This window comes from Alosa alosa, chromosome 16 (assembly GCF_017589495.1).
Source record: "Alosa alosa isolate M-15738 ecotype Scorff River chromosome 16, AALO_Geno_1.1, whole genome shotgun sequence".
In the NCBI taxonomy this organism is placed as follows: domain Eukaryota; kingdom Metazoa; phylum Chordata; class Actinopteri; order Clupeiformes; family Clupeidae; genus Alosa; species Alosa alosa.
The window spans coordinates 25624216-25649065 of NC_063204.1; the positions used below are offsets into that span (position 1 = coordinate 25624216).

The window sequence follows — 24850 nt, forward strand, 5'->3', positions numbered from 1 at the left end:
GTTGCAACGTACGGTCGTCAATACGTCATCGACACGCCTCTTTATGCAGACAGGATTCGATCCCCATTTCGCGCCCATAGACATGAACTACGACGAAGTATCTTGCTCCGCCTTAACAATCTTTGGTAACAGTTCAGGGTCTTCCATCTAGGGTCATGGTTCTTGGGTTTTAGCAGGGGCTTCCTGATGTGATGTAATGTCCGGTCAATGAACCTTCGGCTTCGAGGGCTCACTCATGTGTTCCGCCTGTATCGCAGCACATTACTACATGTTTTACAGTCTACGATATATTACTCCTCCTGGTCGCTGCATGCATTCACTTGGTAAGTTGAAATCGTCTTCGCTAATAAAACCCCCTGGATATCTGTAGTATAATAGTACAGTAGTATAATAGGCATAGTAGTACTATGTGATGATAATTGGTGTAGCCACTGGCCGAAGGCAAGGTTCATAAGTTGTCAAATGAACAACCTCTATTCTCACCTCTCATTCGCAGGACCTATGTCATGCCTTGTGAGGTGAAGCGTAGGTTCGTACTTCTCTACGGATCTCAGCGTGGACAAGCACAAGCTATCGCCGAAGAACTTTCTGATCAGGCAGCAGAGCATGGATTAGTAGCTGATTTGTTTTGTTTGAGTAAGAAGGAGAAGGTAACATTTGAAGCATCAGAAATTATAATGCATCAAATGGTTTTGGTTGGATATACGGCATAGAAATGAATGGAGAAATTTGTCGTGAACTTGATTGAGGTGATATGCTGAATTGTGTTGTGTTGTCTGTAACTATTGAGATATTCATCTAGTTATAGTTATTTCAATGCTAAGATAACTAATTGAGATTAAACTAATCTTACTAAACAGATGATCCTGTAATATTTAATTTTCCAGTACAACTTGGAGAAGGAAACTGCTCCAGTGGTTTTCATTGTTTCTACAACTGGAGATGGGGAGCCTCCTGACAATGCCTTGTCCTTTGTGAAAACTATCAAGAATAAGAGCCTGCCCCGAGACTACTTTGCTCATCTTAACTATGCAGTCTTAGGTAAGGCACCATGAAAAGATGTTATTTTGCTCTTCTTAATATGAATTTACAGTATGTGATTCTTCTATTGTCCCATTTAGCTTTGGGAGACACAAATTACGCAAACTTCTGTAACTGTGGGAAGACCATTGATGGCCGTCTTCAGGAACTAGGAGCCAAACATTTCTACTCCACAGGATATGCAGATGATGGTGTTGGGTATGAAGGCTGTTGTCATCATTCTGTTGCCTTTAGACAATTTAATTGAACTTTTTGGATTATAATTGATCTTTTTTTTACTACAAATGTTCTCACAAAAGTCATGACATTTTGTGAGGACATTCACTACAGACTACATGTATAGCCATCAACTGAATGCTCACAACAAAGGTCTTTGAGTCATGTCCTAAATTGATGTTTAAATCAGATCAGATTGCAACCACTTTTTGTTTCTTGCCAGGCTTGAAATAGTCATTGATCCGTGGATTGAAGGAGTGTGGGAGGCAATCAAGAAGTCCGTAGCAGAGATGGCCACCCCAGGGCAACAGGACACTGACTCTGCTAGGAGCTTGCACACCACTGATCTTACTGCTGCTGCGGGCCAGGAGAACACACGGGCATCTGGATTAGATGTTGGTGTAGCCTCTCTAACACTCAAGGACAAGCCAGCCCAGGCATCAGAAGTGCCAAAGTCCACTTCTGAGGTGGAGAAGGGAGAGCCTAAACCTGTTGTGCTGGAGGTGTCGTTGACACAGTCTCTGCCGCCACTGTCAGAATCCGCGCTGAATGTGCCTTCTCTTCCCCCTCCATTTCTCAATGTCTCTCTGGAGGATGCACCTGCCCAAGAGGTAGTCTGTCTTTCCATGTTGTTGTAATCAGTGCTGGATGTCCAGATATTCTGCCTGTAGATGTGTCTTGATGACATGAGTTTTGTGTAAACATTGTGGTGGTTGTGAACAGCTGTTCATTTGAATTTTTTTGTACAGTATGAAGCGTAACCATAGCCATTTTTCATTTTCCATGTTATTCTGGCAATCCCAATATTCAGGATTCCAGAATCAAGAAGTTGCATGTTTTTTATTGAAGATGTCATGCAGTAGACTGTAGTACACTGTTCTATATCATACTTTGTAGTGTCCACCATAGATTGATTTGCAGACAGTCCTTCCTCTCCTCTCATTCTACAGTTGTCTGGCCCAGTGCGTCTGGACCACCATCAAGAAGTGTCCATTTCAAAGACAGTACAGCTTACTCGGGACGATGCAGTCAAAACAGCCATCATGTTAGAGCTGGACATTTCAGTAAGTTATCATAGCAAGCTACAGATTTGTCAAAATGTCATTTTGTTTACACTATTTAAAAGCATGCAAAGAAACATTTTGTTTATTATTAAAATGCTTTCTACCATGAAAGTGAAATTGGTTTGTTCCTGTCATTTTTGGAGATGTAATGTAGTTCCATTGTGTGTGCAGGGGAAGGACATGCCTTATCAGCCAGGAGACTCTTTTGACGTCTTGTGTCCGAATGATGCCAGTGAGGTACTAAAGCTTATCCAGACACTGAGGCTGGAGCAGCAAAGCCATCACCGCGTTCAGCTGGAGCTCAGGAAAGACACCAAGAAGAAAGGTAACAATTCTGCATCCACCAAGCCAATTTTGATCAATCAATTCTCTAAGTTCACAAGTGCATATCTACCCCCTCTTCTACCACTACCTCCTTTTCTACCACTTCTCCTCCTACCATACTTTGACTAGTACTTAATATGTAGGCACTCCTATCCTCTAGTACTAGTATTGACAGATGCAGTGGCAATTCTTAGCTATAGTCACCTCTGCACTGAACCTTAAATGTTATTCTGTTGCTGTAGCTGTAGCTGTGGTTCTGTACCTTAAATGTTAAAATGCTTAAATGGTCATAGCTGAAATATTATTCTATTGCTGTAAGTTGCTTTGGATAAACGCGTCCGCCAAATGAATATGTAGTGAGAAATTCCAAAGTGTATGTATTTTAACATTCCAGAGTGTATGTATTTTAACAATTGTTTTGATCATCGCCACCCAGGGCCTGTTGATTAAGCCAACCCAAATCGCATGCATGCATGACCTTTGTCACGCCACATGATTGGGGCGATTAATCATTGTTTTTTTTAACGCAATCATTGAAGAGTGCTACTTGCTTTAACATAATGCTTGCGCCTCAGAAGACAAGGTATTACCGGAGAGAGAGCTCACGTGAGGCGACGGAAGGGGGATCGCTAGAAATGTATTTAAGCAAGACAATTTGTATTTTGTTTTTGAGTTGGTATGGTTGTGACGCTGGGATGGCCTACGTTCTATATCAACTCCCGGATTCGTTAATAAACCTCGAGTTTTTTGTCTTTGCCACTGCTCGGTTTGGATTATCTATACTTTGTTATGTAGTTGGTTATTTTTTACACTACAAATACATGTAAGTGTAAATGCATATCATGAACCTTCAATAGTCAAGTACATATAGAGTAGTACTGCATGTATAGTTCTACTGTAGTTACAGAAAAGAGTTACCATGTGCATTTTCAGTTATTGTCATCAAAACCTCAGCCATGTATTCCATTATAAAATACTTACTGAGTAAACTCTTATATGGACAACATATACATACATCAATCATTATTTGATTATCTTGTTCTTAAACAATAGCACAAGTACTTGACATGTTGATTGCCATAAATGTTTTCTTTTGAGACAAGGGGTGCGAGTTTGACAGCCTATCTTGCCGACAGGTATGACTATGCACGCTGTGGCCCGAGCAAAGTCAAGCCGAAGCTAATTAATAAAAGAAATAGATAGATCAGAATTTTAACACTGGTTGCATGTGATTGGTTTATTCAATTTCACTTCACCAGAGAGGTCTCGTCTGTGGTAAAAATAAAGTATTAATCCACAGAGAGGCAAAAAGTAACGCACAGGCAAGCTGACCGGACGGTAGTGTACAAAGCTTTATTCACAACGCCGGAGACAAGTTACAAACACACAAGCATCCTAGGCAAGCATGAGAGCAACAAGTCTGTCATAGACAAAGTCTTACCGTTATTTATAGAACTAAACAGGGTATTCTTTATAGATTACGCAAAATAAAGAAGAGCTGTCATCATAAAGAAAACTAATTAAAAGAAAAGCTGGTACTACTCCAGACTCTCTAAGGCGGTTGACCTCAGAGGTCATGGACAAGAGAATCACTCCAGACTCCCAAGGGAGGTTGGCCTTAGAGGTCACAGCTAAGAGAAAACCAAAATAACTGAGCTCATCCTTGTAATGTCTACATTTCTTTAAAGTGTAGCCAATTGGACAACAACCACCCCAGTAGCAATTTAACAGCTAAAGTGTTGTCTTATTACTGGAAATTTCCCCACACGCCCATTTCAAAGTATATATATTGTATGTATATCGCCTTTCAGTTTGGGCAAGCTATGTACTTTTGCAGGTAATCGACTGTGTGGTGCAGTTTGTACACATTGTTTGAGAATACACCAAAATGACTTAGAAAAAATGTAAATACAAGTCAATAGATGAGTGCAGTGTGGCTGCGTTCAAGACAACTCAATTCCAAAAGAATTTATTGAGTTTACAGTATGGAACATTATCATTTGTATTTGAGAGAGAGTGAGTCTATATTTACAGTGTGCTTTCAAGAATACACTAAAGAATAACTTACAGTGGAGAATTAAGCTTCTTGAAAACAAAGATGTAGCAATGTGCAGACTCACAGACCTACCAGCCTAGAGCTTATTTAAACAGACTGCTCCCCATTAGAATGTGCTTGACCAGACAGGGAGAGAGTGGCCACTTATGAAAGGCACTTTCCTGGCTGAACTCGCTGTCCTGTCATCTGAGGTGACTAGAGTGGAGACTGAGGATTTGCACACTGCCAAATCACCTTACAAAAAGTTTAATGCACAATGTGTCCACCTCCAGCTTTCATCAGGGGGGTATTCCAAGTACCTGGTTTAGTGACAAACCTGGGTAAGTTAACTCATAGTAAGTGGTAAACCTTTTAATAGAAGAGCTGTATGGCTTCATTCTCCTAACAAAACAATGCCAATGGACTCTTGTTGTAGGAGGTTTGCCACTTACTCTGAGTTAACTTACCCAGGTTTGACACTAAACCAAGTACTTGGAATACCCCCCAGGTGTTTGGACAAATGCACTTTTTACTTCAGCTTGAATAAGGCCACCAGCTGGAACGTGTATTAATCTTTTTGCAACAGCATTTGATGGTGGGCAGACCTTCTGTCTTCGTTCATTCACCTCAGAAGGCATGAGCGAGTAAGTTCAGCCAGGATTCAAAATGCCTTTGATATGATTCTGTACTTATTTTTGCTCCAGCACCTGTGTGTGGGATGTGTGTGCTTTCTTCCCCCGCATATCCCTCACAGAGCTTGCGTGTCACTCTGCTAGTATCAGATCCCCTGAAGTTGAGAGCTTGTGTCCTCTGTTCTCACAGCTGCCCAGCTTCCCCCATACGTTCCAGTGGGCTGCACCCTGCTGTATCTGCTCACCTGGTGTTTGGAGATCAGAAGTGTTCCGAAGAAGGTATGATTTGGTTTGAAATGACCATCCTTATAATGGCTCTCACTGCATCAAAAAAAGAACAGCTTGTCTGTAACTATGCACTGTGCCCAATGTGGATGTCTAAATATAAAATGTAGTGCTCTGAATGTACGGCTTGTCCCATATGGTGTGTGTGTGTGTGTGTGTGTGTTTGTAAAAGAGAGTTCCCGCTCATGAAGCTCTTTATGGAACTTATGAATTGTTTCCACACTGTTACAGTTTTTCACAACTGCTTAAACACTAAACCCCATTCTCTGAACCAAATGCTCAGTTGCCTGAACAAAAACTCAAAACACATTCTCATGCAATAAAACAAATTTTGCACTGTGATACACTTGTAATACATAATGGTAAAAGGTAAACACAAAGAAAACACAGATGTCATATGTTAAACACGACTCAAAATTGATCACACTTTCAAATGATATGACAACCAATATATAAGCTAGTTCAGAGTGTAAACAGGTAGCTGAACAGTGCAGGCTCGTATCAACAATGCACAGAAACTAGCGAGGCAATAGAGTGCATTGAAGGCTGTAGATTGTAATGTACTTCTCATTTGCAGTACTGAAATGCCTGTCTTTTGCCAGTATAACATTTTTCACAATTACTAAAACACATTTCTTTAAAACCTGCCACCCTTTTCTCAAAACTGTAAACACAAACCCCCATTCTCAATACTTTATATTTACTGGATTTACAGTAAATGTTGAATTCACTGAGGTATGAAATGCAAAATGCATTTACTGAATTGTAAACATGTTTCTCCTGTGGCTATGTGCCCTGCCCTGAACACTCTGTTTTCCATGTTTTTGATATAGTGTTAATGACTGAAGTATTCTATTTTTTTCATTCTCATGATGTAGTGTGTAATGGTAGAAGTATTTTCATTTTGACTGCTTTGTGAATGATCTGAAGACATTGTTTGGTTTTGAGCACAGGTACAACTGTTTTGAGGTGATTGTTCAGTTTTGCAGAGGTTTTGTGAATCTAGTTTGAGATTGAGGGTTTGTGTTTAGAGCAGGGGTATTCAATTAATCTTCAGCGAGGTCCAGTTACGAAAAATTTCCTCAAGCAAAGGTCCGGAGCATCATAATGTTTAACATGCGTGTTTAGGCTATGTATGTATGTATAATATTAGGATGGATGGATGGAGCCTAATTATAGATAGATAGATAGATAGATACTTTATTGATCCCCAAGGGGAAATTTAAGAAATAGAAGATTGTAGGCCTAGGCCTAATGTTTAATGTGAAATAAAATAAGTAGCCTAAAAGGCAACATTCGAAATGAGGAGAAATAAGGCAAGATAAGAGTAGCCTAATTGTGGAGAAAAACTGAGCCTTGGCTATTTTTAAGATCTTAACGTGAATAAAATTTGAGCTGAGACAAGAATGGATATTCCACAGCTGGTTCCTTGAACTCATTAATCAGCAAGTTTAATTTTTTTTTTTTATTTTTTTTTTTTTTATGTTGACCCGAAATCCTGGAAACCCAGGAATATCACGTTGTTAGGCAGTGAATGCATGTAGGCTTAACTAGATTGTGGTGGATCAATCATATTGCCTTCTTAAATCGTAAAATATTCTGTGGTCTCAGTTCACTGTTGAATGGGCCTAGCCTACCCTATGCTTGCTCAAAATATATGCTTTGTCTTTGTAGAGGTGCTTCAAATTGGCGCTTAAAATCGCCTGTCTCAGAATATACAGAAGAGGTCCAGGGCAATTCCGCGCAAAACTGTCACATCCATATTTAGTTGGCGTTACGGACGTGACAGTTTTGTGTGGTATTGCCCCCGTATCGTTATATAAAGCTCTGTTCTCGCTGTCTAGCTTTCTCCTCTTTGAGCAATCGATGATTTGAAAATAACTTACTTATCGTTAACTTAGATATCCATCTGATTGTTTCTCGTCCCGTCTCCTCTCCTCGCTCGTTTCAGGCTATCAGTCTCTTCTCCATAGTAGGCTACTTTACTCACTGACTCGACTTTATCAGAATTCACAGATTTCACTGGCTGGGTAGCAGCAAGCGAAATGATGGTTCCTGAAGTAAATGCTGTTATCCTAACCAACGAAACATTTAGCGCAGCTTTAAATTCTTACGTGAAAATCTAAATTAGGCTATTATGGTCTGGGTCCGGATAGGATCACGTCACGGTGCGCCATTTGGTGATGGCTGGTTTAGAGTATTGATAAACGGGTGAAAGGTTTAAAAAAATGTGCTTTAGCAATTGTGAAAAATGACGTTGATATCCATGCTTATGCTCCATCTGTGTCTCCCCGGTCCCTGTACCCCCCCAGGCCTTCCTGAGGGCGCTAGTGGAGTGCACCAGCGCAGCCCCTGAGAAGAGACGCCTGCAGGAGCTGTGCAGCAAGCAAGGCACGGCCGACTACAACCGCTTCATCAGGGACACCAGCGTCTGTCTGCTGGACCTCCTGCTAGCCTTCCCATCATGTCATCCGCCTCTGAGCCTACTCATAGGTCAGTGAGATTACATTACGATTGGCATCCAGAGTGAAAATAACACTCAGTTACACAATTATTGCCTGTTCTTGAGAACTTGACAAAGAATGAAACCTAAGGTCAAATGAAACTCAAAACGGATAACATGAAAACGGATAACATGAATTATAATCAAAAAAGTGGGTCCTTAGTTAGGGACATTACTTCAGGGAGGAATTATGTGTAGCGTTCATTCTGGAAATATGACTGATGTTTAAAATCCCCAAAAACATAAAGTATAACTGCAACATGTTGTCATACCACTAGGGGGCAATAAACATCTGGAAATGAAAGATTGAATTTGAAGGCTCAGAATCCAATGCAGGAGAATAACTTTTGTGTGTGTAAACACATTTGTATCTATTGGTTATTTTCCTATAACTCTGAATGTTGACAAAGAGACCTCTAAAGGGTAAGCCTTTCATATTTTGCATGACAGGTTCTTTTTGTATGCGTTTGTGGTCCTGAAAAATGCTGCGTTAAGAGCATCTCCAATGTCAGTTATTTTTGGGTCTGCTGAGCAGTGACCCTCTCTGGGCTGAGGAGAGTTGAGGGTCATGATGAAAATTGGCAATCATTTCCCCAAATCTGCAAAATATGCAAAGCAGAGTCTGGTGGAGCAGCTGTCTCTAATAGCCCATAGCAGTGTTGAACCCTGAGGGAAAGGTGCATTCCCGCACAAGTTCAGCACATCATGCACTCAGATGACTGATGCAGACATAGTCTGTGTCCCAAAGGCTATGCTTTCTATGCATGAATACCTGTTCACATGCTAACTATAGTGGCAGCTATGTAAACATCAGTAGATATTATGAATACAATTAGGCAGTTGTTATAGAAACATATGTGTTGTATTAATACACAGTCAGGAAGAACTTTTGTAAAATAATCTTTTTTAGATATATTTGTATATCTAAAAATATTTTGTTCATAACCACACTAGAGTGGATTTAAGATGGAAAAAATAAGCCAGAGAAATAAAGGTAATCCATTGAAAAGATGAAATGAAGAAGGGGAGTAGAGAAGTAAGCTTTAAAAGATAAAAAATCGTTTGGCTAAGAGTTTGAACACCTGTAAAATAGTTTATTTTGTTGTTGAGCTGCTGTAAGAAGCAGCCTGCCATTTTAATGTCACTTTTTGACAGCAAGAAGACAACCCCTTTATTACTGCGCTTCATGAGCTGCTTTATTCCAACACACTGAGCGTGATGTCATTCAGCCTCTCCCTGTCTCCCCGCGCGACCCCTCACTGAGGCAGTGAAATTAATGGAGCTTGTTGTAGACTCCATGACTGACACTAAGGACATGTTCAGTGCATATGGATGGTCTGAGACTCTTGTTGCATGGTCAGCATGCCATCTGCCACAGCGCAGGTTCCATCCTAAATCAAATGGAAGTGTCTTGATTGAATTCTCAAACGGCTTGAATGGCTCGTTGATCATGATTAGTTGCATCGTTCTCTCTCTATCTCTCTTTTTCTCTCTTGCTCTCTCTCAATCACTCACTCACTCACTGTGTCACTTTCTCTCTTTCTCTCTCCCTCTATCTCTCTCTCTCTCTCTCTCTCTCTCTCTCTCTCTCTCTCTCTCTCACTCACTCACTCACTCACTCACTCACTCACTCACACACACACACACACACACACACACACACACACACACACACACACACAGGCCTGTCACAATAGCTATTTTTGTTGAATGAGATATTGTCTCAGAAAATATTGTGATAAACAATGTTATTGTCATTTTAGTCCATCTTATGCTATTAATATAGCCTTTTTATTAATATAGTCCATCTTATGCTATTAATATAGCCTTTTTGTTAATATAGCCTTTTCTATTAATATAGACTTTTTATTAATATAGCCTAATGTTAATGTAACCACATAATAATGCAAGTACAAGGCCCCTCCACCTGCAGCTGTGCTTGTGCTCTAGTCCTAGCTAAGAGAACTGGATGGTGTAGTTATGTTTCAGATGAACTTTTAAGTTAGTTGTATTGTCTATTGTTTTTATTTTAAGACAAAGTCAGAGAAAAACACATGCTATTCATGAAAATAAAGTGGATACTTATCGTCACACACACACACACACACACACACACACACACACACACTTCACTTGTCTCTCTTGCTTTATTGTATAGAGATAAAAAAGATATACATTTTTAAATGAATATTGATATAGATTTATGAAAAATAACTGACATGCTGGTGATATACAGACCACTGATATCCTGACATACATATAAAAAATTAAATTCTCACCTATTTCAGATGCTGTAAATATACAACATAATAGTTTGGCCAGTTCCTTTTCTGTTTGGAAGAGAGATGAGACACAGAGGGAGATTGTGCACTCAGGTAGCGATAGAGGTAGTCCCTGTCCCTCTGGTGGGGGAATTTTAGAAACTGGGGATTTCAAACGCAGGGCTAGTGAATTAATGAGTGCACACCACACAAGAAAAAGTGACGCTAGCGAAGAAGAGAAATGGACTACTCGCTCACAGAGGGAATACTACGTGAATGGTTCAGGACTCTTACTCAACATGAATATATGTACTGTATGTATACGTATATGAAGTGTGCCTAGTCTATTGTAACCACTGTGTTGTGTGCTGGGTTCATTTTTTTCTCTTCCTCATGCAGAACACTTGCCGAAGCTGCAGCCAAGGTCCTACTCAGCAGCGAGGTAAAATGTTTCTGTTACATTTGCTGCATCAACACTTTGTTTTCTAATGAAAAATCCCCCCTGAAGGTTTTCCCTGCTGAGACTCATTTATATGCCACAGTCTCTTATGGTTACGGTCCACAATGCACTCCTGCACAGGAAAAGATTTCATAGTTTTAGTTTCAGACTGTGATGCATATGTTTATTGCTGGAAGCACACACTAAGCATGAAAATGACCAAGTTCGAGGTGGAGCAGGGCTGTTTATTTCTCTCCAGTATTCTCATTGGCCTACTGACCTTGGTTGCAATCTGTTCAATATATAGAGTATTACGATTATCAGAGGCCATAAATGCATTAAGACTTTTAAATTATTAATGGTTTGGCCAGCAGGGGTCCCTAGAGAGCTGATGTTGCAACCAGCAGACAGTGTACCAAATATAAAGCTGATGTAAACTAACAGCATTTATTTGTACATATAGATTTTACTACCAGAACAAACTGTGTGTATGTGTGTCCTAAAGGCCTACTGAATGTGATGAAATTATATCCACATAGTTATGCCATAAAATATCTGCTTAGCCTTAGGTTTTTTTCTCTATTATGCATATAACATGTTTTTATGTCTAGGAAAGAGAACAAACCAACACACACACACACACACACAGCAACCATACCTGTTGGGAGTCCATGTGTTCCTTGTGGTCTCTTACTTGTAATGCATAGTAGGGATTGTACAATGATTGAACTCTAGGTTATAAAATAATATAATTATCATAAAAAGTATTTGTATTCATGGGATTAATGAAGACAAAAGTAAGCAAAAGTAACAGTTTGTGTTGGTCTCACTGCAACTGCCATTGCATAATTCATACCTATCGGTGACAGCAACGGAACATCTCTCTCTTGCCCACCCCTCTCCCCCTCCGTCTCAGCTCCAGCCAGAGGCATCCAGGCAAGCTGCACTTTGTGTTCAACATAGTACAGTTTCCAGCATGCCCTGAGAGACTGGTGGCCAGGAGAGGTGTGTGCACGGGCTGGCTGTCCAGCCTGGTCTCCCCCATCCTCCAGTCCGACAGCGCCATGCAGGGCCCAGTAGAAACCACCGTTAGTGCCTCACTGCCTATGGTTAGTATAAGAAGCTGGACATCCACATTATGACTCATAGGGCATTACTGCTCACTATGAATAGAGCTCACTAGGAGTAGAGAATCGGAACATTCTTTGCATCCCCTGCAGCCTGCTTTTCTGAATGTGCTTTCTCTCCATACTTATTATTATCTCAGCAAGCAACCCTTGTTCATTGTAGTGGTGCATCATGGGGGCAAAAACTTAACTGCATGCCTTTTCTGTTTGTGTGTGTGTTACCCAAGATACACGTGGGTCTGCGTCCAGGTAACGCTTTCCGCCTGCCCTCTGACCTCTCCGTTCCCATGGTAATGGTGGGTCCTGGCACAGGGGTGGCTCCCTTCATCGGCTTCCTCCAGCAAAGGTGAGGGTGCAAGGGTAGACTGGTGTCTATCATCAAGTCATAATAAGTAGCTTGTTGCAGACTTTTATTTTTCTGTTGATAAAAGATAGATAGAAGAAAAATACGTAATAATAATAATAATAATAATAATAATAAGTAAAAAACAATGAAATGGAAACAATGAAAGGTTGTTCTGAACTTCTGACTTTCATGGGAAAACAGTGCCAAAAAGTTAAAAAAGTCCTGAAACTCAGATTTATCATAATGTCTCACAGTGTGTTGTTCACTTCTGACATTTCCAAGTCCGTGCAGGTATGGAATGCCCTTTTGAAGCCTTGCTTCTTGATTACGACTGTTCCAAGCCATTTGGGCTGGCGAGCATCTTTGGCAGTGGGGTTGAGGGAGCCCTTGTCGATTTGACTGGGAGGGGAAAAAAAAAAAAAGGCAAAGCAGCCTTGAGCCACGGCCGCCGCTGTTTTTTCGGCATAAATCATAAATCATGCGAGTTAAATGCCGGGGAGGCAGAAATGCGCTATTGACCGGCCGCCTCCCACATCATCAGCGCAACCTGCCAGAGCTCCCACAGACCCCTGCATCAGATTGGCGGCCGGTGGCGGAGGTTGGCTGTGAAATATATGCGGAGGGTGGGGGGGGGGGGTTGGTGGGGTGAACGAGGCGAGGAGCTATTCACTGGGAGGCCCTGTCAAATTTGAGAGGATGATTCAGAGGCCCAGGGCCCCGGAGGCACAGGGGCTCAAGCCAGGCTGGGGCAGCCGCATATAAATAAAGCTGTCGCATCCGCGAGCGCAGATGTCCATCTGATCTGGATGGCATGGACAATACACAGGGGCGGGGGAGTTATGACCCCGATACCTCTTACCTTCACCTCCCTTGGAGAAGGGAAAGGAGAGGAGAAGGAGGAGAGATACATGAATCAGAGAGGAGAGAGAGAGAGAGGGGGGGTGCATAGAGAGAGAAGAAGGAATAGCTAAATGGGTTTGCATTACCATGAATGTGATACCTGTACACATTCATTGCAATGCAAATACACATGCTACTGTACAGCATATATATACTTGGATATAGAGAGACAGAGGAAGAAAGAGGTAGAGATGCATGATCTGAAATGAACAAGAAACCAGAAAAAAACAACACACACAGACAACATACAGGGATCTTGATTCATTCTTTCCTTCTACAACTTTTCTCTCAAACACCCCCCACCCCCATACACACACACACACACACACACACACAGCAACCATACCTGTTGGGAGTCCATGTGTTCCTTGTGGTCTCTTACTTGTAATGCATAGTAGGGATTGTACAATGATTGAACTCTAGGTTATAAAAATAATATAATTATCATAAAAGTATTTGTATTCATGGGATTAATGAAGACAAAAAGTAAAAAGCAAAAGTAACAGTTTGTGTTGGTCTCACTGCAACTGCCATTGCATAATTCATACCTATCGGTGACAGCAACGGAACATCTCTCTCTTGCCCACCCCTCTCCCCCTCCGTCTCAGCTCCAGCCAGAGGCATCCAGGCAAGCTGCACTTTGTGTTCAACATAGTACAGTTTCCAGCATGCCCTGAGAGACTGGTGGCCAGGAGAGGTGTGTGCATGGGGGCTGGCTGTCCAGCCTGGTCTCCCCATCCTCCAGTCCGACAGCCATGCAGGGCCCAGTAGAAACCACCGTTAGTGCCTCACTGCCTATGGTTAGTATAAGAAGCTGGACATCCACATTATGACTCATAGGGCATTACTGCTCACTATGAATAGAGCTCACTAGGAGTAGAGAATCGAACATTCTTTGCATCCCCCTGCAGCCTGCTTTTCTGAATGTGCTTTCTCTCCATACTTATTATTATCTCAGCAAGCAACCCTTGTTCATTGTAGTGGTGCATCATGGGGGCAAAAACTTAACTGCATGCCTTTTCTGTTTGTGTGTGTGTTACCCAAGATACACGTGGGTCTGCGTCCAGGTAACGCTTTCCGCCTGCCCTCTGACCTCTCCGTTCCCATGGTAATGGTGGGTCCTGGCACAGGGGTGGCTCCCTTCATCGGCTTCCTCCAGCAAAGGTGAGGGTGCAAGGGTAGACTGGTGTCTATCATCAAGTCATAATAAGTAGCTTGTTGCAGACTTTTATTTTTCTGTTGATAAAAGATAGATAGAAGAAAAATACGTAATAATAATAATAATAATAATAATAATAAGTAAAAAACAATGAAATGGAAACAATGAAAGGTTGTTCTGAACTTCTGACTTTCATGGGAAAACAGTGCCAAAAAGTTAAAAAGTCCTGAAACTCAGATTTATCATAATGTCTCACAGTGTGTTGTTCACTTCTGACATTCCAAGTCCGTGCAGGTATGGAAATGCCCTTTGAAGCCTTGCTTCTTGATTACGACTGTTCCAAGCCATTACGAGGCGAAGCGAGCATGCGAGCGAGTGGGGTTGAGGGAGCGCGATCGATTTGACTGGGAGGGGAAAAAAAGGGGGGAAGGCAAAGCGAGCGCGAGAGCGACGCGGCCGCTGTTTTTCACGAGCGCAAATCATAAATCATGCGAGTTAAATGCCGGGGAGGCAGAAATGCGCTATTGACCGGCCGCCTCCCACATCATCAGCGCAACCTGCCAGAGCTCCCACAGACCCCTGCATCAGATTGGCCGGCGGTGGAGGCGGAGGTTGGCTGTGTGAAATATGCGGAGGTTGGGGGGTTGGTGGGGGGTGAACGAGGCGGAGGAGCTATTCACTGAGGCCCCTGTCAAATTTGAGAGGATGATTCAGAGGCCCAGGGCCCCGAGGCACAGGGGCTCAAGCCAGGCTGGGGCAGCCGCATATGAATGAAGCTGTCCGCATCCGCAGACGCAGATGTCCATCTGGATGACGGGCGGTGGACATGCCACAGAGAGGGGGGGGGGGGGGGGGAGTTATGACCCACGTACCTCTTTTACCTTCCTCTCCCTTGGAGAGAGGGAAAGGAGAGGAGAAGGAGGAGAGATACATGAATCAGAGAGAGAGAGAGAGGGGGGGGGGGTGCATAGAGAGAAGAAGGAATAGCTGATGGGTTTGCATTGCCATGAATGTGATACCTGTACACATTCATTGCAATGCAAATACACATACCTGTACAGCATATATATACTTGGATGAGAGAGACAGAGGGAAGAAGAGGTAGAGAGATGCATGGAGCTGAAAGAGCAAGAGAAGACCGAAAAAAACAACACACACAGACAACATACAAGGATCTTGATTCATTCTTTCCTTCTACCAACTTTCTCTCAAACACCCCCCCACCCCCATACACACACATACTGTAAGCACTCTCTCTCTCAATCACTCTCTCTCTCTCTGTCTTTCTGTCTCTCTATGTCTCTCTCTCTCTCTCACTCACACACACACACATAAGACACCACAGATGGTGCCATGGTACTAATCAGTGGGGCTTGTGTCAAACCTGAATGGCGAGTTGATGTAGATGAATGTCTGTGGCTCTATATGGATTGGGGGGAGAAGTGCAGCACAGAGCAATGGAGGGAGGAAATGTGGGATGGGGTGAGTGAGCTGGGGGGGGGGGAGAAGTGCAGCACAGAGCAATGGAGGGAGGAAATGTGGGATGGGGTGAGTGAGCTATGGAGACGGAATGAGAGACTGATCGAGAGAGTTGGACAGAACGTAGTTCAGAGATAGATTTGGAGAGGGGGAGGGAGGGAGAGCGAGCGCGAGCACCTGTGTGCTGTGACAGCCCTGATGAATGGGCCTCGTAAGGCGCTGACAAAGTTGCGTGGCGCCGCTGTAGCTTCCAAACTGTCAAGGTCATGGCAGCGGTCCGACAATCGCTGCCGAATTGTTCCGTCGGCCCGGAGTGCTGGAAACTGGTTTTAATCACAGCGGCTCTGCCCCACGCCGGACAGCAACACAACAACACCATCACTGGTCACACAGAGGACCATGGCTCTGGAATCACTATGAGTCTTGCTCCTCCTCTGTGATTGTAATTTATGCCCAGTTAAAAATAAAAATAATAACAGTCCACCATGTCAGTGTGCTGCATACATTAAAGATACATATTCATCCGTCAGCTTGCAAACTACCACTGTGGCCACAGAAGAGTGTTGCTCCTGTACCTCCAGCTTTCGAGTGTGTCTTCTTGGAAGATAAAAAAAAAAAGTTGTTGTGAAGTTGTTTATTTCTCAAAAGCAGGCCACTAACCCCCCAGAGGGCTAGGAGGAGGTTTCAGGCCGGATGCCTGCCGTTCCCACCCCTGTTTCTTCTAGCTGGCTGGATCTCAGCAGCATCTCACTGGGGCGCGGTGTCTGTATGTGGGAAGTGCACATGGGCCTTCAGCTTGAGATTCTGCCAGCGCTGCCGCCTCCAGTGCACTGCTTTTGATCAGACTGGTTAAAGATAACAATCGCTGTTCTGTCAGCAGGATGCTGCCGGGGTCACGCAGAAATGAATGATTTCTTTGAAGGAGCAAACAGCGAGAGACCTTCAGTCAGGTCAGTTAGTGAGTCAGTCAGGACCTACGCATCTTAACTGCCTACATGCATGGCTGCCGAAGAGAGGAAACCTTAAGATGGAAACCTGAAATGAAAGATTGTTAAAGGCCACCAACAATAAACCTGTTCTGTCACACGCACAAACATTTCAAGGTTGAAGATGCTGGAAAAGTCAGGCACAGCTCACAGCAAAATGTGCTACATAAGTGTAGCCATGCAGTATTTTCAGCACTCAGTACGGTAGTAGTTTATCAGTGCTCTGAAGGTACGCAGTGTACGAGTGCCCAGGATGGCACTGACGGGCGATGCCATGTGCGGAGAGGCAGCCTCATTCCAAGCCAAACCCAGGACGGTGGGAGAGGGTCGATGGTGAGGCGATTCCTTTCCAATACTGCCATTCTGTGGAAGGGTTCACTGTTTGTCACTCGTCAGTGGAGGCGTAGAAGACATCCAGCCAAGAGGCAAGGTCTTCTCCTGGCCAAACAGAACCTATGATTGAACCCTGTGTGCGTGTGTTTAAAGGGTTGTATTTTACAGGGTGCAACTGGCTCCAAGCTATTTGTATTCAATATGGAGTCACTTATGTGTGTGTGTGTGTGTGTGTGTGTGTGTGTGTGTGTGTGTGTGTGTGTGTGTGTGTGTGTGTGTGTGTGTGTGTGTGTGTGTGTGTGTGTGTGTGTGTGTGTGCCCGTCTGTGCCACAGTGGGTGGTATAGCAAAATGGAATCCAGGTTTTTCATATTGGTATTGATCCCTTCAGGGCTAAAGCCCACTGAAGCTAGTTTATTGAAGGCCATTTCCAGATTGGATGCTAGGCTTCCAGATGCTAATGGTGCTGCTGCGGGGAGAGCCAGTGTCAGACACGAATAGAGCCAATGCCAGAGCCGGTAGAGCACAGCTCAGATCATGCTTTTGAACAGCCCTTTCTTGTTGTTGGCTCTGTGGTCACTGTCAGGGATTTCACATGTAGGGAATAGGATGTGACACACAGACCTTAGCCCATAAGACAGACACTGTGGGATACTTAGACCAGATCATTCCAGGAGCTGTCCAGAAACTGTATGGAAAGCGATTGAATGCTAAATGCTATAGGCACATCAATGGAGTGCCCTTTTTTCTTTCTGGTAATCAGAGGCTTATGCCGATTCCCAAATGCTAGAGGGAAACTGTCAGCCTAAAATAGACACTGCATGGATTTGACATAGGAACTTTAAGGGGAAGAAACCACTACAGACTAGCTAGAGCAGGGGTGGGCAAACTTTTTGGCTCCAGGGCCAGATTGGGTTTTGAAAATTGGCTGGAGGGCCGTACAACAACCTTCCCACCCCCCCAACGGCACACGCATAAAAACAATACATTTTTTATAGCCTATAATTTAGTATGAAAAGTATTTGTTTTAAAATATGAATTGCTTAAAAATACTGCTAATTTTATGCTGTTCAACAAATGTATAAATTGTGCACTGTCGCTTTAATTCACGTTTATTTCTCAATGATCTTCTGCCTGCTCCGCTATGGCTAGTGCTGTACCTACGGCTGGGCCCTCTCACAGTTTTTAAATGGTCAGTAGTGGGAACTACTGTTGCCTTCATGATTTCCTTTTAAAACTTTCTTATAAGAAGGAGATATCAATTATCAACAATCACAAGCCAGCTGGAACCTGCGGCTCTCTCCCTCATTGAGTGCAGACGCGTTCCCAATTAAATGGATTGCATAATGTTCACGTTAGATCTGCTGCAAAGGAGATAACTAAGAGTTAACTTAGTTTAACATGATGTTATTTCTATTTAACATGATGTTTTGACATTGACATTGTAAACGTTATCTAAGGAGAGTGAAAAGCAGTTTGCAGTAAAGCTAACCAACGTCGTCTCTATCGCAGGAAAAAAATAGCGAACAGCCTGATAACTAAATGAAATGCTCGGCGGGCCGGATGAAAGTGCTTGGCGGGCCGGATCCAGCCTGCGGGCCGCAGTTTGCCCACCCCTGAGCTAGAGGAACAGTAGAAAGATGAATCATATTCAACCAAAGATTGTAAGATAGATTATCAATACTCCAAATTCTATCAGTATCGATTATTGAAAGTTCACATTCAGCAGGGAGAAACTTTGAGCAATTCGATTCTCAAGCATTCTCAAATGTCTTTGTAACAGTATCCTTAGGATACAGTAGCTCTGCAGTGAATAAACCTCTCTATGACAGCTCAAGAGATGTGCTAGTGACAGATGCTAGCACCCATGGGTTTTTAACCTTCCTGCTAGCTCGTCTGCCACCCAGTGCGAGATGCAGCAATTTCACAGGTTCGAGCCCTGGCCAGTGCAGGCCTGAACCCTTCTGTCAGCATAATGTAGATTGCAGAATATCTGGGCAAAGACTGGGTAGATATGATGGACTGGGTCAGTTTTAAGACCATGCTGTGGTGTTCTAGATGATTCCTCTCCCTCTCTCTCCCTCTCTCTCTCTCTCTCTCTCTCTCTCTCTCTCTCTCTCTCTCTCTGGTGAATTAACAGCTGAGAGTGTGATGAGTTGGTGTATGATATCCAGGGATCGAAAGAACAGATTGCAAACACCAGACTAGTTGCTGTGAGTCCTTGGTGGTCACTGTGTGTGCGTGTGTGTGTGTGGTGTAGAGTGGTGTGTGGGTGTATGTGTGAGTTTCGGATGTGGCATGGCCTGTGTGTGTGTGTGTGATGTAGAGTGGTGTGTGTGTGTGTGTGTGTGTGTTGTGGCTCGTCAATATGCTAATTGCAATTAGAGAGAGCAATCTGTGCTCTCATCAAACCGGATTAGTATGGGCTTCTGTCAGACCCCTATCAGACATACACTCTCAAAGGCCAGTTATTATTGGTGTCTGTGATTAGAGGAGAGTTCCTCTGTCTTTTGTTCCCGAGTTGAAGAAAATCTGCGGAATTTGATTTAACTTCGCTGATGCGCCAGTTTGATTTAGCATCTCATGTAGGAGATTTGGAGCAAGAAGTGTCGGGCTTTGGCTTTGTGTGTGTACGTGTGTGTGTGTGTGTGTGTGTTTGTGTGTGTGTATGTGTGTGTGTAAGTGACTGAGTGATTGAGGTGAGTGAGTGAGTCTGATGTAGCGGCCAGTGCAAACTCATCACAGGGTCAGAGGTTGGCTTGTACCAATAGCATATCGGGTCAGTCCCATCCTGCACTCTGATCAGAGCCGAGCTGGCACCTCAAACAGGTGCGTCATTCCGATAGCGGACAGCACTCCGCCTGCCCACACATCCACTTCCGAGATCTGGGATCCCCGCCAGGCTTGCCCACCGCATGGAAAATCACATTAATTGAATCCATCCACACAGGCTTTAGGTGTGGAGCTTGCCTGGTTGAAGGCATAACTCAGTTTTCTTAAGTTTGCCGGGGAAAGTAATCAAGTGTAATCTCCAGAGTGTGAGCATCCACAGCGCGGCCTGTTGGTGTACATTTCGGTGCATTTGTGAATTACTGGTTTTCACTTTTAAAATAGCCTATTTCTAGTGATATGCGTTTCAAATCATTTGGGAAAAGGCTGCTGCTGTCAGGAAAATATTTCTATGCATCCTGCTGTGTGTGTGTGTGTGTGTGTGTGTGTGTGTCCCTCTTTCATTTATCTGTCCATTTGTCTTTCAGGGAGAAGGAGAGGGTGAATCATCCAGACGGTTGTTTTGGGGAAACATGGCTGTTCTTTGGCTGCCGCCACAAAGATCGAGACTTTCTCTTCAGGTGTGTGAATTTAACACACACACACACACACACACACACAGAAATGAATTGCATGTGATCACTTTGTTCTCTCTACACTCTGGACCTCCTTGAGTGTAGATGACAAACAGCAGCGGGCCGTGCTGGTGGCGTTCCCTCATGTAAGAAGCATGTAGAGGGGCCTCCTGGAGCACGCTGGCCCCCCTGGCACCCTCGCTCCCCCGGCCCCTCTCACAGCACCGGCCTGTCCTTGAAGCTGATGATGGAGATGACCATGAAATTAAAGCGCTCCCCTCGGAGAACGTGGCACACACACACACACACACACACACACACACACACACACACACACACACACACACACACAAAACAAGACATTACATGCGGTGATGTGGCGCTGGACGGCCGTGGCGGCCCTGGGCCCATAACTCACCTCGGCGCAGGACTGAGTAATGACACGACTATGCGGGCAGTGGGGCAGGGCGGGGGCCGCGCGCTACACGCTAATCCACCGACACCAGCAAGTTATCATCCGCACGCCTCATGATTCAAGGCCAGGTCCCAGGCCCCCCGCTGCAGCTGTTCGTCCTGTCCACGCGCGTGGAGGGAAGGGAAGACGTGTTTGGGGGGGGGAGCCCTCCCTTGCAAGGGGAGCTGGTTACTTTATTTCATGCTGTTTTTATCGGGCTTTGACATTGTTTTTTTTTCTTCTTCACTTTTATGTGTGTGTGTGTGTGTGTGTGTGGGGGTCAAAGAAGCACTGCCTTGTATCTACAGCACACAGGCTTAAAAGAGGAATGCAAGAACATTTTAGTCTTTGATGTTACGAAAGAAAGAAAAACAGTCCGCCCATTTTGTGACGGGTAAAATTCTTCACTCACAGCCAACCCGGGAAGACAACAGGTCATAATTCCTAATCTGACTCAACATTTAACATATGTGTATGAGGTTGGGGGTGGGTGTGTGTGTGGGGGGATCCATCTACTCTGTGTCAGTAAAACACAAACAGACATTCAAAGCCTTTTTGCTGCCAGATCGTCTTTGCTGCTCCGTGTTCAGATGGATGGGTGGGGCACCTGAAGGAGTAGAAGAGGCGCTTTGGGGAGCTGCAGCAGAGTGCAGACATTTTGTCAAGGAGTGCTGCGGATCACTTGATGTTGTTTTGTGTGTAAATATCCAACCGTAAATAAATACCCATACCGTTTGAGCCAAGCACACAAGCACTAAACAGGGAGCTCAAGAAAAGGCTGGGCCCCTCACGTCGCAAACCAAGTAAACTTTCATTTGAATGATTAGCCCTGGACTCCATGAGACAACAGAAGCAGGTGTGTGTATGTGTGTTCACTTGTGTGTGTGTGTGTGTGTGCACCACAAACTCATAAACAGTTCTATAATTGAAACTCGCAAACACCTCTTTGCTTCAGCTCAGCTTGATTACTTCTGCAAGCTTCAGTAGGAACAGGGAGGGAGCAAATGCTCCTTGGCAAAGCTTAGCAAATGCTCCTCTTGCTCCCAGACCACTGGCTTAACAAAAAGAGTAGATGATGCATTGTGAGAAGATGAGCCAAGTGAGTCATTTAACCTTGCCCTCAAAATCTATACTGCTTTGTCATCCGAGATGAACAAAGATCTGCCAACCATGGCTATTCATGTCAAACTTAATACAAAACCCTTTTTTGTAAACCTGCATAAATGAATGCTCTTCCTTACTTCATGAGGAAAGTTTGACTTTAATAGTATTGCGTTCTGTTGTGTGTTTACAATGCTTCTACAAATATAATATTAGTTAATATTGCATAAATATTAAGGGTGACTGTGTATGTGGTATCAATATCGACAAATTAAAATGACACTGATTAAACTATTTAGCATGTAGTCAATAACTTGTGTACAAGCTATGCCTCTCAAATATATCTACCTATCCATAATTAAATTGAAGCATAGTTATATTCCTATCCATAATTAAACTGAAGCATAGTTATATTCCTTGCTGTCCATGGGCAGTCAGTCAACAGATACTTGGTAACCCAGTAACACACACACACACACACACACACACACACACACAAAGAAAGCACAAAGAAAGGACAATAAGTCACCTTGACCTCAGAAACCTCAGTTCTCCACTCCATTGTTTCTAAGACAATAGGCTGCTGTTTGCTGTTCTCTCCTCAGAGAGGAGCTGGAGCGGTTTGTGGACAACGGCACCCTGACCTGCCTGAAAGTCAGCTTCTCCAGAGACGCCTCCGAGGGGGCCCAGTCCCAGTCCAGCCCCAGATATGTCCAGCACAACCTGCTCCTTCATGCCAAAGAGGTTGCCAACATCCTTCTCAAAGAGAAGGGCTACTTCTATGTCTGCGGGTGAGTTAGCCTGTTCCAATTGAGGAATTATACTAGAGAGCTCTATGATTATTAGGCCTGCAGCACCATTGTCCCTGATTGCTGCTTCCTTTTCAAAGATTCACTGTTGTGAGTTTAAGGATTTCGATTATGTATGTATGTCTGATAGGTAGCCATCCCAAAGTCATTTACTGACCCAGGCTTTGCTTTGTTTAAGCACTGTTGACATTGATTCCTACCAGAGCTTAAGCTGATGAGTATAAAGTGAGTGACTGCCTATTGTGAAAATCCCTGAATACACTGAATTGATTATCCAAGGGGCATGTATTGAACCAAAATCTTAAGATCTACTACTGTAGTGTTAACACTGCTTTACCCCTACCTAAAGTCGTAATGTGTGTCTGTCTGTCTCTGTTTGTCTGCCTGTCTGCCTGCCTGTCTGTGTCTGTGTGTTTTGTCTTGCAGGGATGCTAAAAACATGGCCAAAGATGTTAATGATGTCCTGGTAGACATTATTGTGGCCGAGATGGAGGTGGACAAACTGGAGGCTATGAAGACTATAGCCAATCTGAGGGAGGAGAAACGTTACCTGCAGGACATATGGAGCTGAGCCGCGTCCAGAGACATCTCCCCAGAGTGCTGACCTAAGACTGCCTGCATGGATGACCAGTTTTAAAGGGCCGAGATGTCAGTCACTGTCTCCCTCACCTCCTGCCTTTCAAAGACTGCACATACTGTATGACTTAGACAGATGCATCAGTTGAGTGGTTTGAAATAATGATCTCCAGCAAACTGGACTTGAAACTTGAAGAATTTTACTCAAGAATTTGTTTGTGCCAGAAGTCATGTGCATGTGCATATCGTGCGCACACACACACACACACACACACACAGACACAAACACACACTCACACACACTAAGGTGCCACATACACACACAACAAACTTGTGCCTTGCATCCATAAACTGTAATGTATGACACAGAATTCATGGTGAGAAGACTGTTCTCCAGGCCAGAGGCTTCAGTATGCAAGCGAAAAGGACATTGATATTGGTTAGTAGGCTACAGTTGATAGCAGTAATGTCACTGCCACACATGCAATATATAATGTCCTTACCAGTATAAACTGAACTTTGGCAGGCCATCACAGTTTAGTGAATTATTTGCAGAATCTCTGTACAATAAACGCCCTAAAATCTCAAATAAATTGTACCTTTCAAAAGGCAGTCTGTGAAAGAGTTCATGTGTCAATGAGCATTAATGAGGGAAAAAACATCTTCAATCACAGAATGGACCCTTTCAAGAGAGTTCCATTATCAGCATCATAGTTGGCCCCACAAGACTTCCTTTTTAACATTCCATATGTTATCTTAATGCAGAGGAAGTAGATTGGGGCCCAAATAGAACGTTCAAGCATTGTTTTTGTTTTTATTGTTAGTAGATTCTCTTTCTCCCTCCCTTTTCACATGAAGTTTTGACATCTTGTGGTGGACCTACTCCCGAGGTGGAGAATTCTGGTTATATCTATATATATATATACAGTGCTTTTCGTGTTCATTTCACAATGTTAAGAATTCACGTGAAAAACAGACCTCTTGACGCAAGTCTATTTATTCCCTTAAATGTGGCCCCTTCTTAAGAGAATAATTTCCTCATCTGTCATTTCCTTTTTCCTGTTTCCACAGTGTGCGACTTTGCTTCTTTACTTTCCCCTTCATCAGAGCATTGATCTTCGAGATGTTTTGTTGTGGTGTTTGTTTTGGTGCTGCTGCTGTCTATATTTGAACTGAAAGCAAAATTAAGTTCAAACACTCGACTTCAGCTTTGATTAAATCAATCTTTTTGATAGAGCTTTGATATGTACAATTAATGGTGCAGGGATCGTAAATCCCACCTCATTCACACAACACACAAGAAATGAGCTGTCATCCAAAAGCCTCTCGGCTGCTCTGCATGCAGTGGACTACTCAGTCTGCCCGTTCACACATCCACCTGCAGTGTCTGACCGGGCACTGAGCACATTGGGAAGGCCCTCGACGGGAGGGGATGAT

At 43.6% G+C, this 24850-nt stretch overlaps 1 protein-coding gene across 2 annotated transcripts; it reads left to right on the forward strand.

Annotated features, from left to right (window-relative positions):
* Positions 1–116: 116 nt before the first annotated feature.
* mtrr (5-methyltetrahydrofolate-homocysteine methyltransferase reductase) lies at positions 117–24037 on the forward strand. Of its 2 annotated transcripts, XM_048266631.1 has the most exons (15): positions 117–323; positions 497–650; positions 888–1041; positions 1122–1239; positions 1481–1868; positions 2208–2321; positions 2493–2646; positions 5503–5591; positions 7910–8090; positions 10761–10803; positions 11717–11909; positions 12155–12273; positions 20387–20479; positions 22634–22819; positions 23264–24037. In XM_048266631.1, exons 1-15 carry the CDS (start codon positions 208–210, stop codon positions 23406–23408), a joined length of 2247 nt encoding a protein of 748 aa, XP_048122588.1. In that variant the 5' UTR covers positions 117–207; the 3' UTR covers positions 23409–24037. The 2 variants fall into 2 exon arrangements, with proteins under 2 accessions (XP_048122588.1, XP_048122589.1); XM_048266632.1 differs by lacking the exons at positions 117–323; positions 497–650 and adding an exon at positions 675–749.
* The last annotated feature ends 813 nt before the right edge of the window (positions 24038–24850 follow it).

Excerpts from the sequence above, each read along its gene's own strand:
- mtrr (XM_048266631.1), top strand. The coding sequence starts at position 208 with ATGAACCTTCGGCTTCGAGGGCTCACTCATGTGTTCCGCCTGTATCGC. Across the intron at positions 324-496 it reads TCGCTGCATGCATTCACTTG|GACCTATGTCATGCCTTGTG; the intron begins GTAAGTTGAAAT and ends TCTCATTCGCAG. Across the intron at positions 12,274-20,386 it reads ATCGGCTTCCTCCAGCAAAG|GGAGAAGGAGAGGGTGAATC; the intron begins GTGAGGGTGCAA and ends TTTGTCTTTCAG.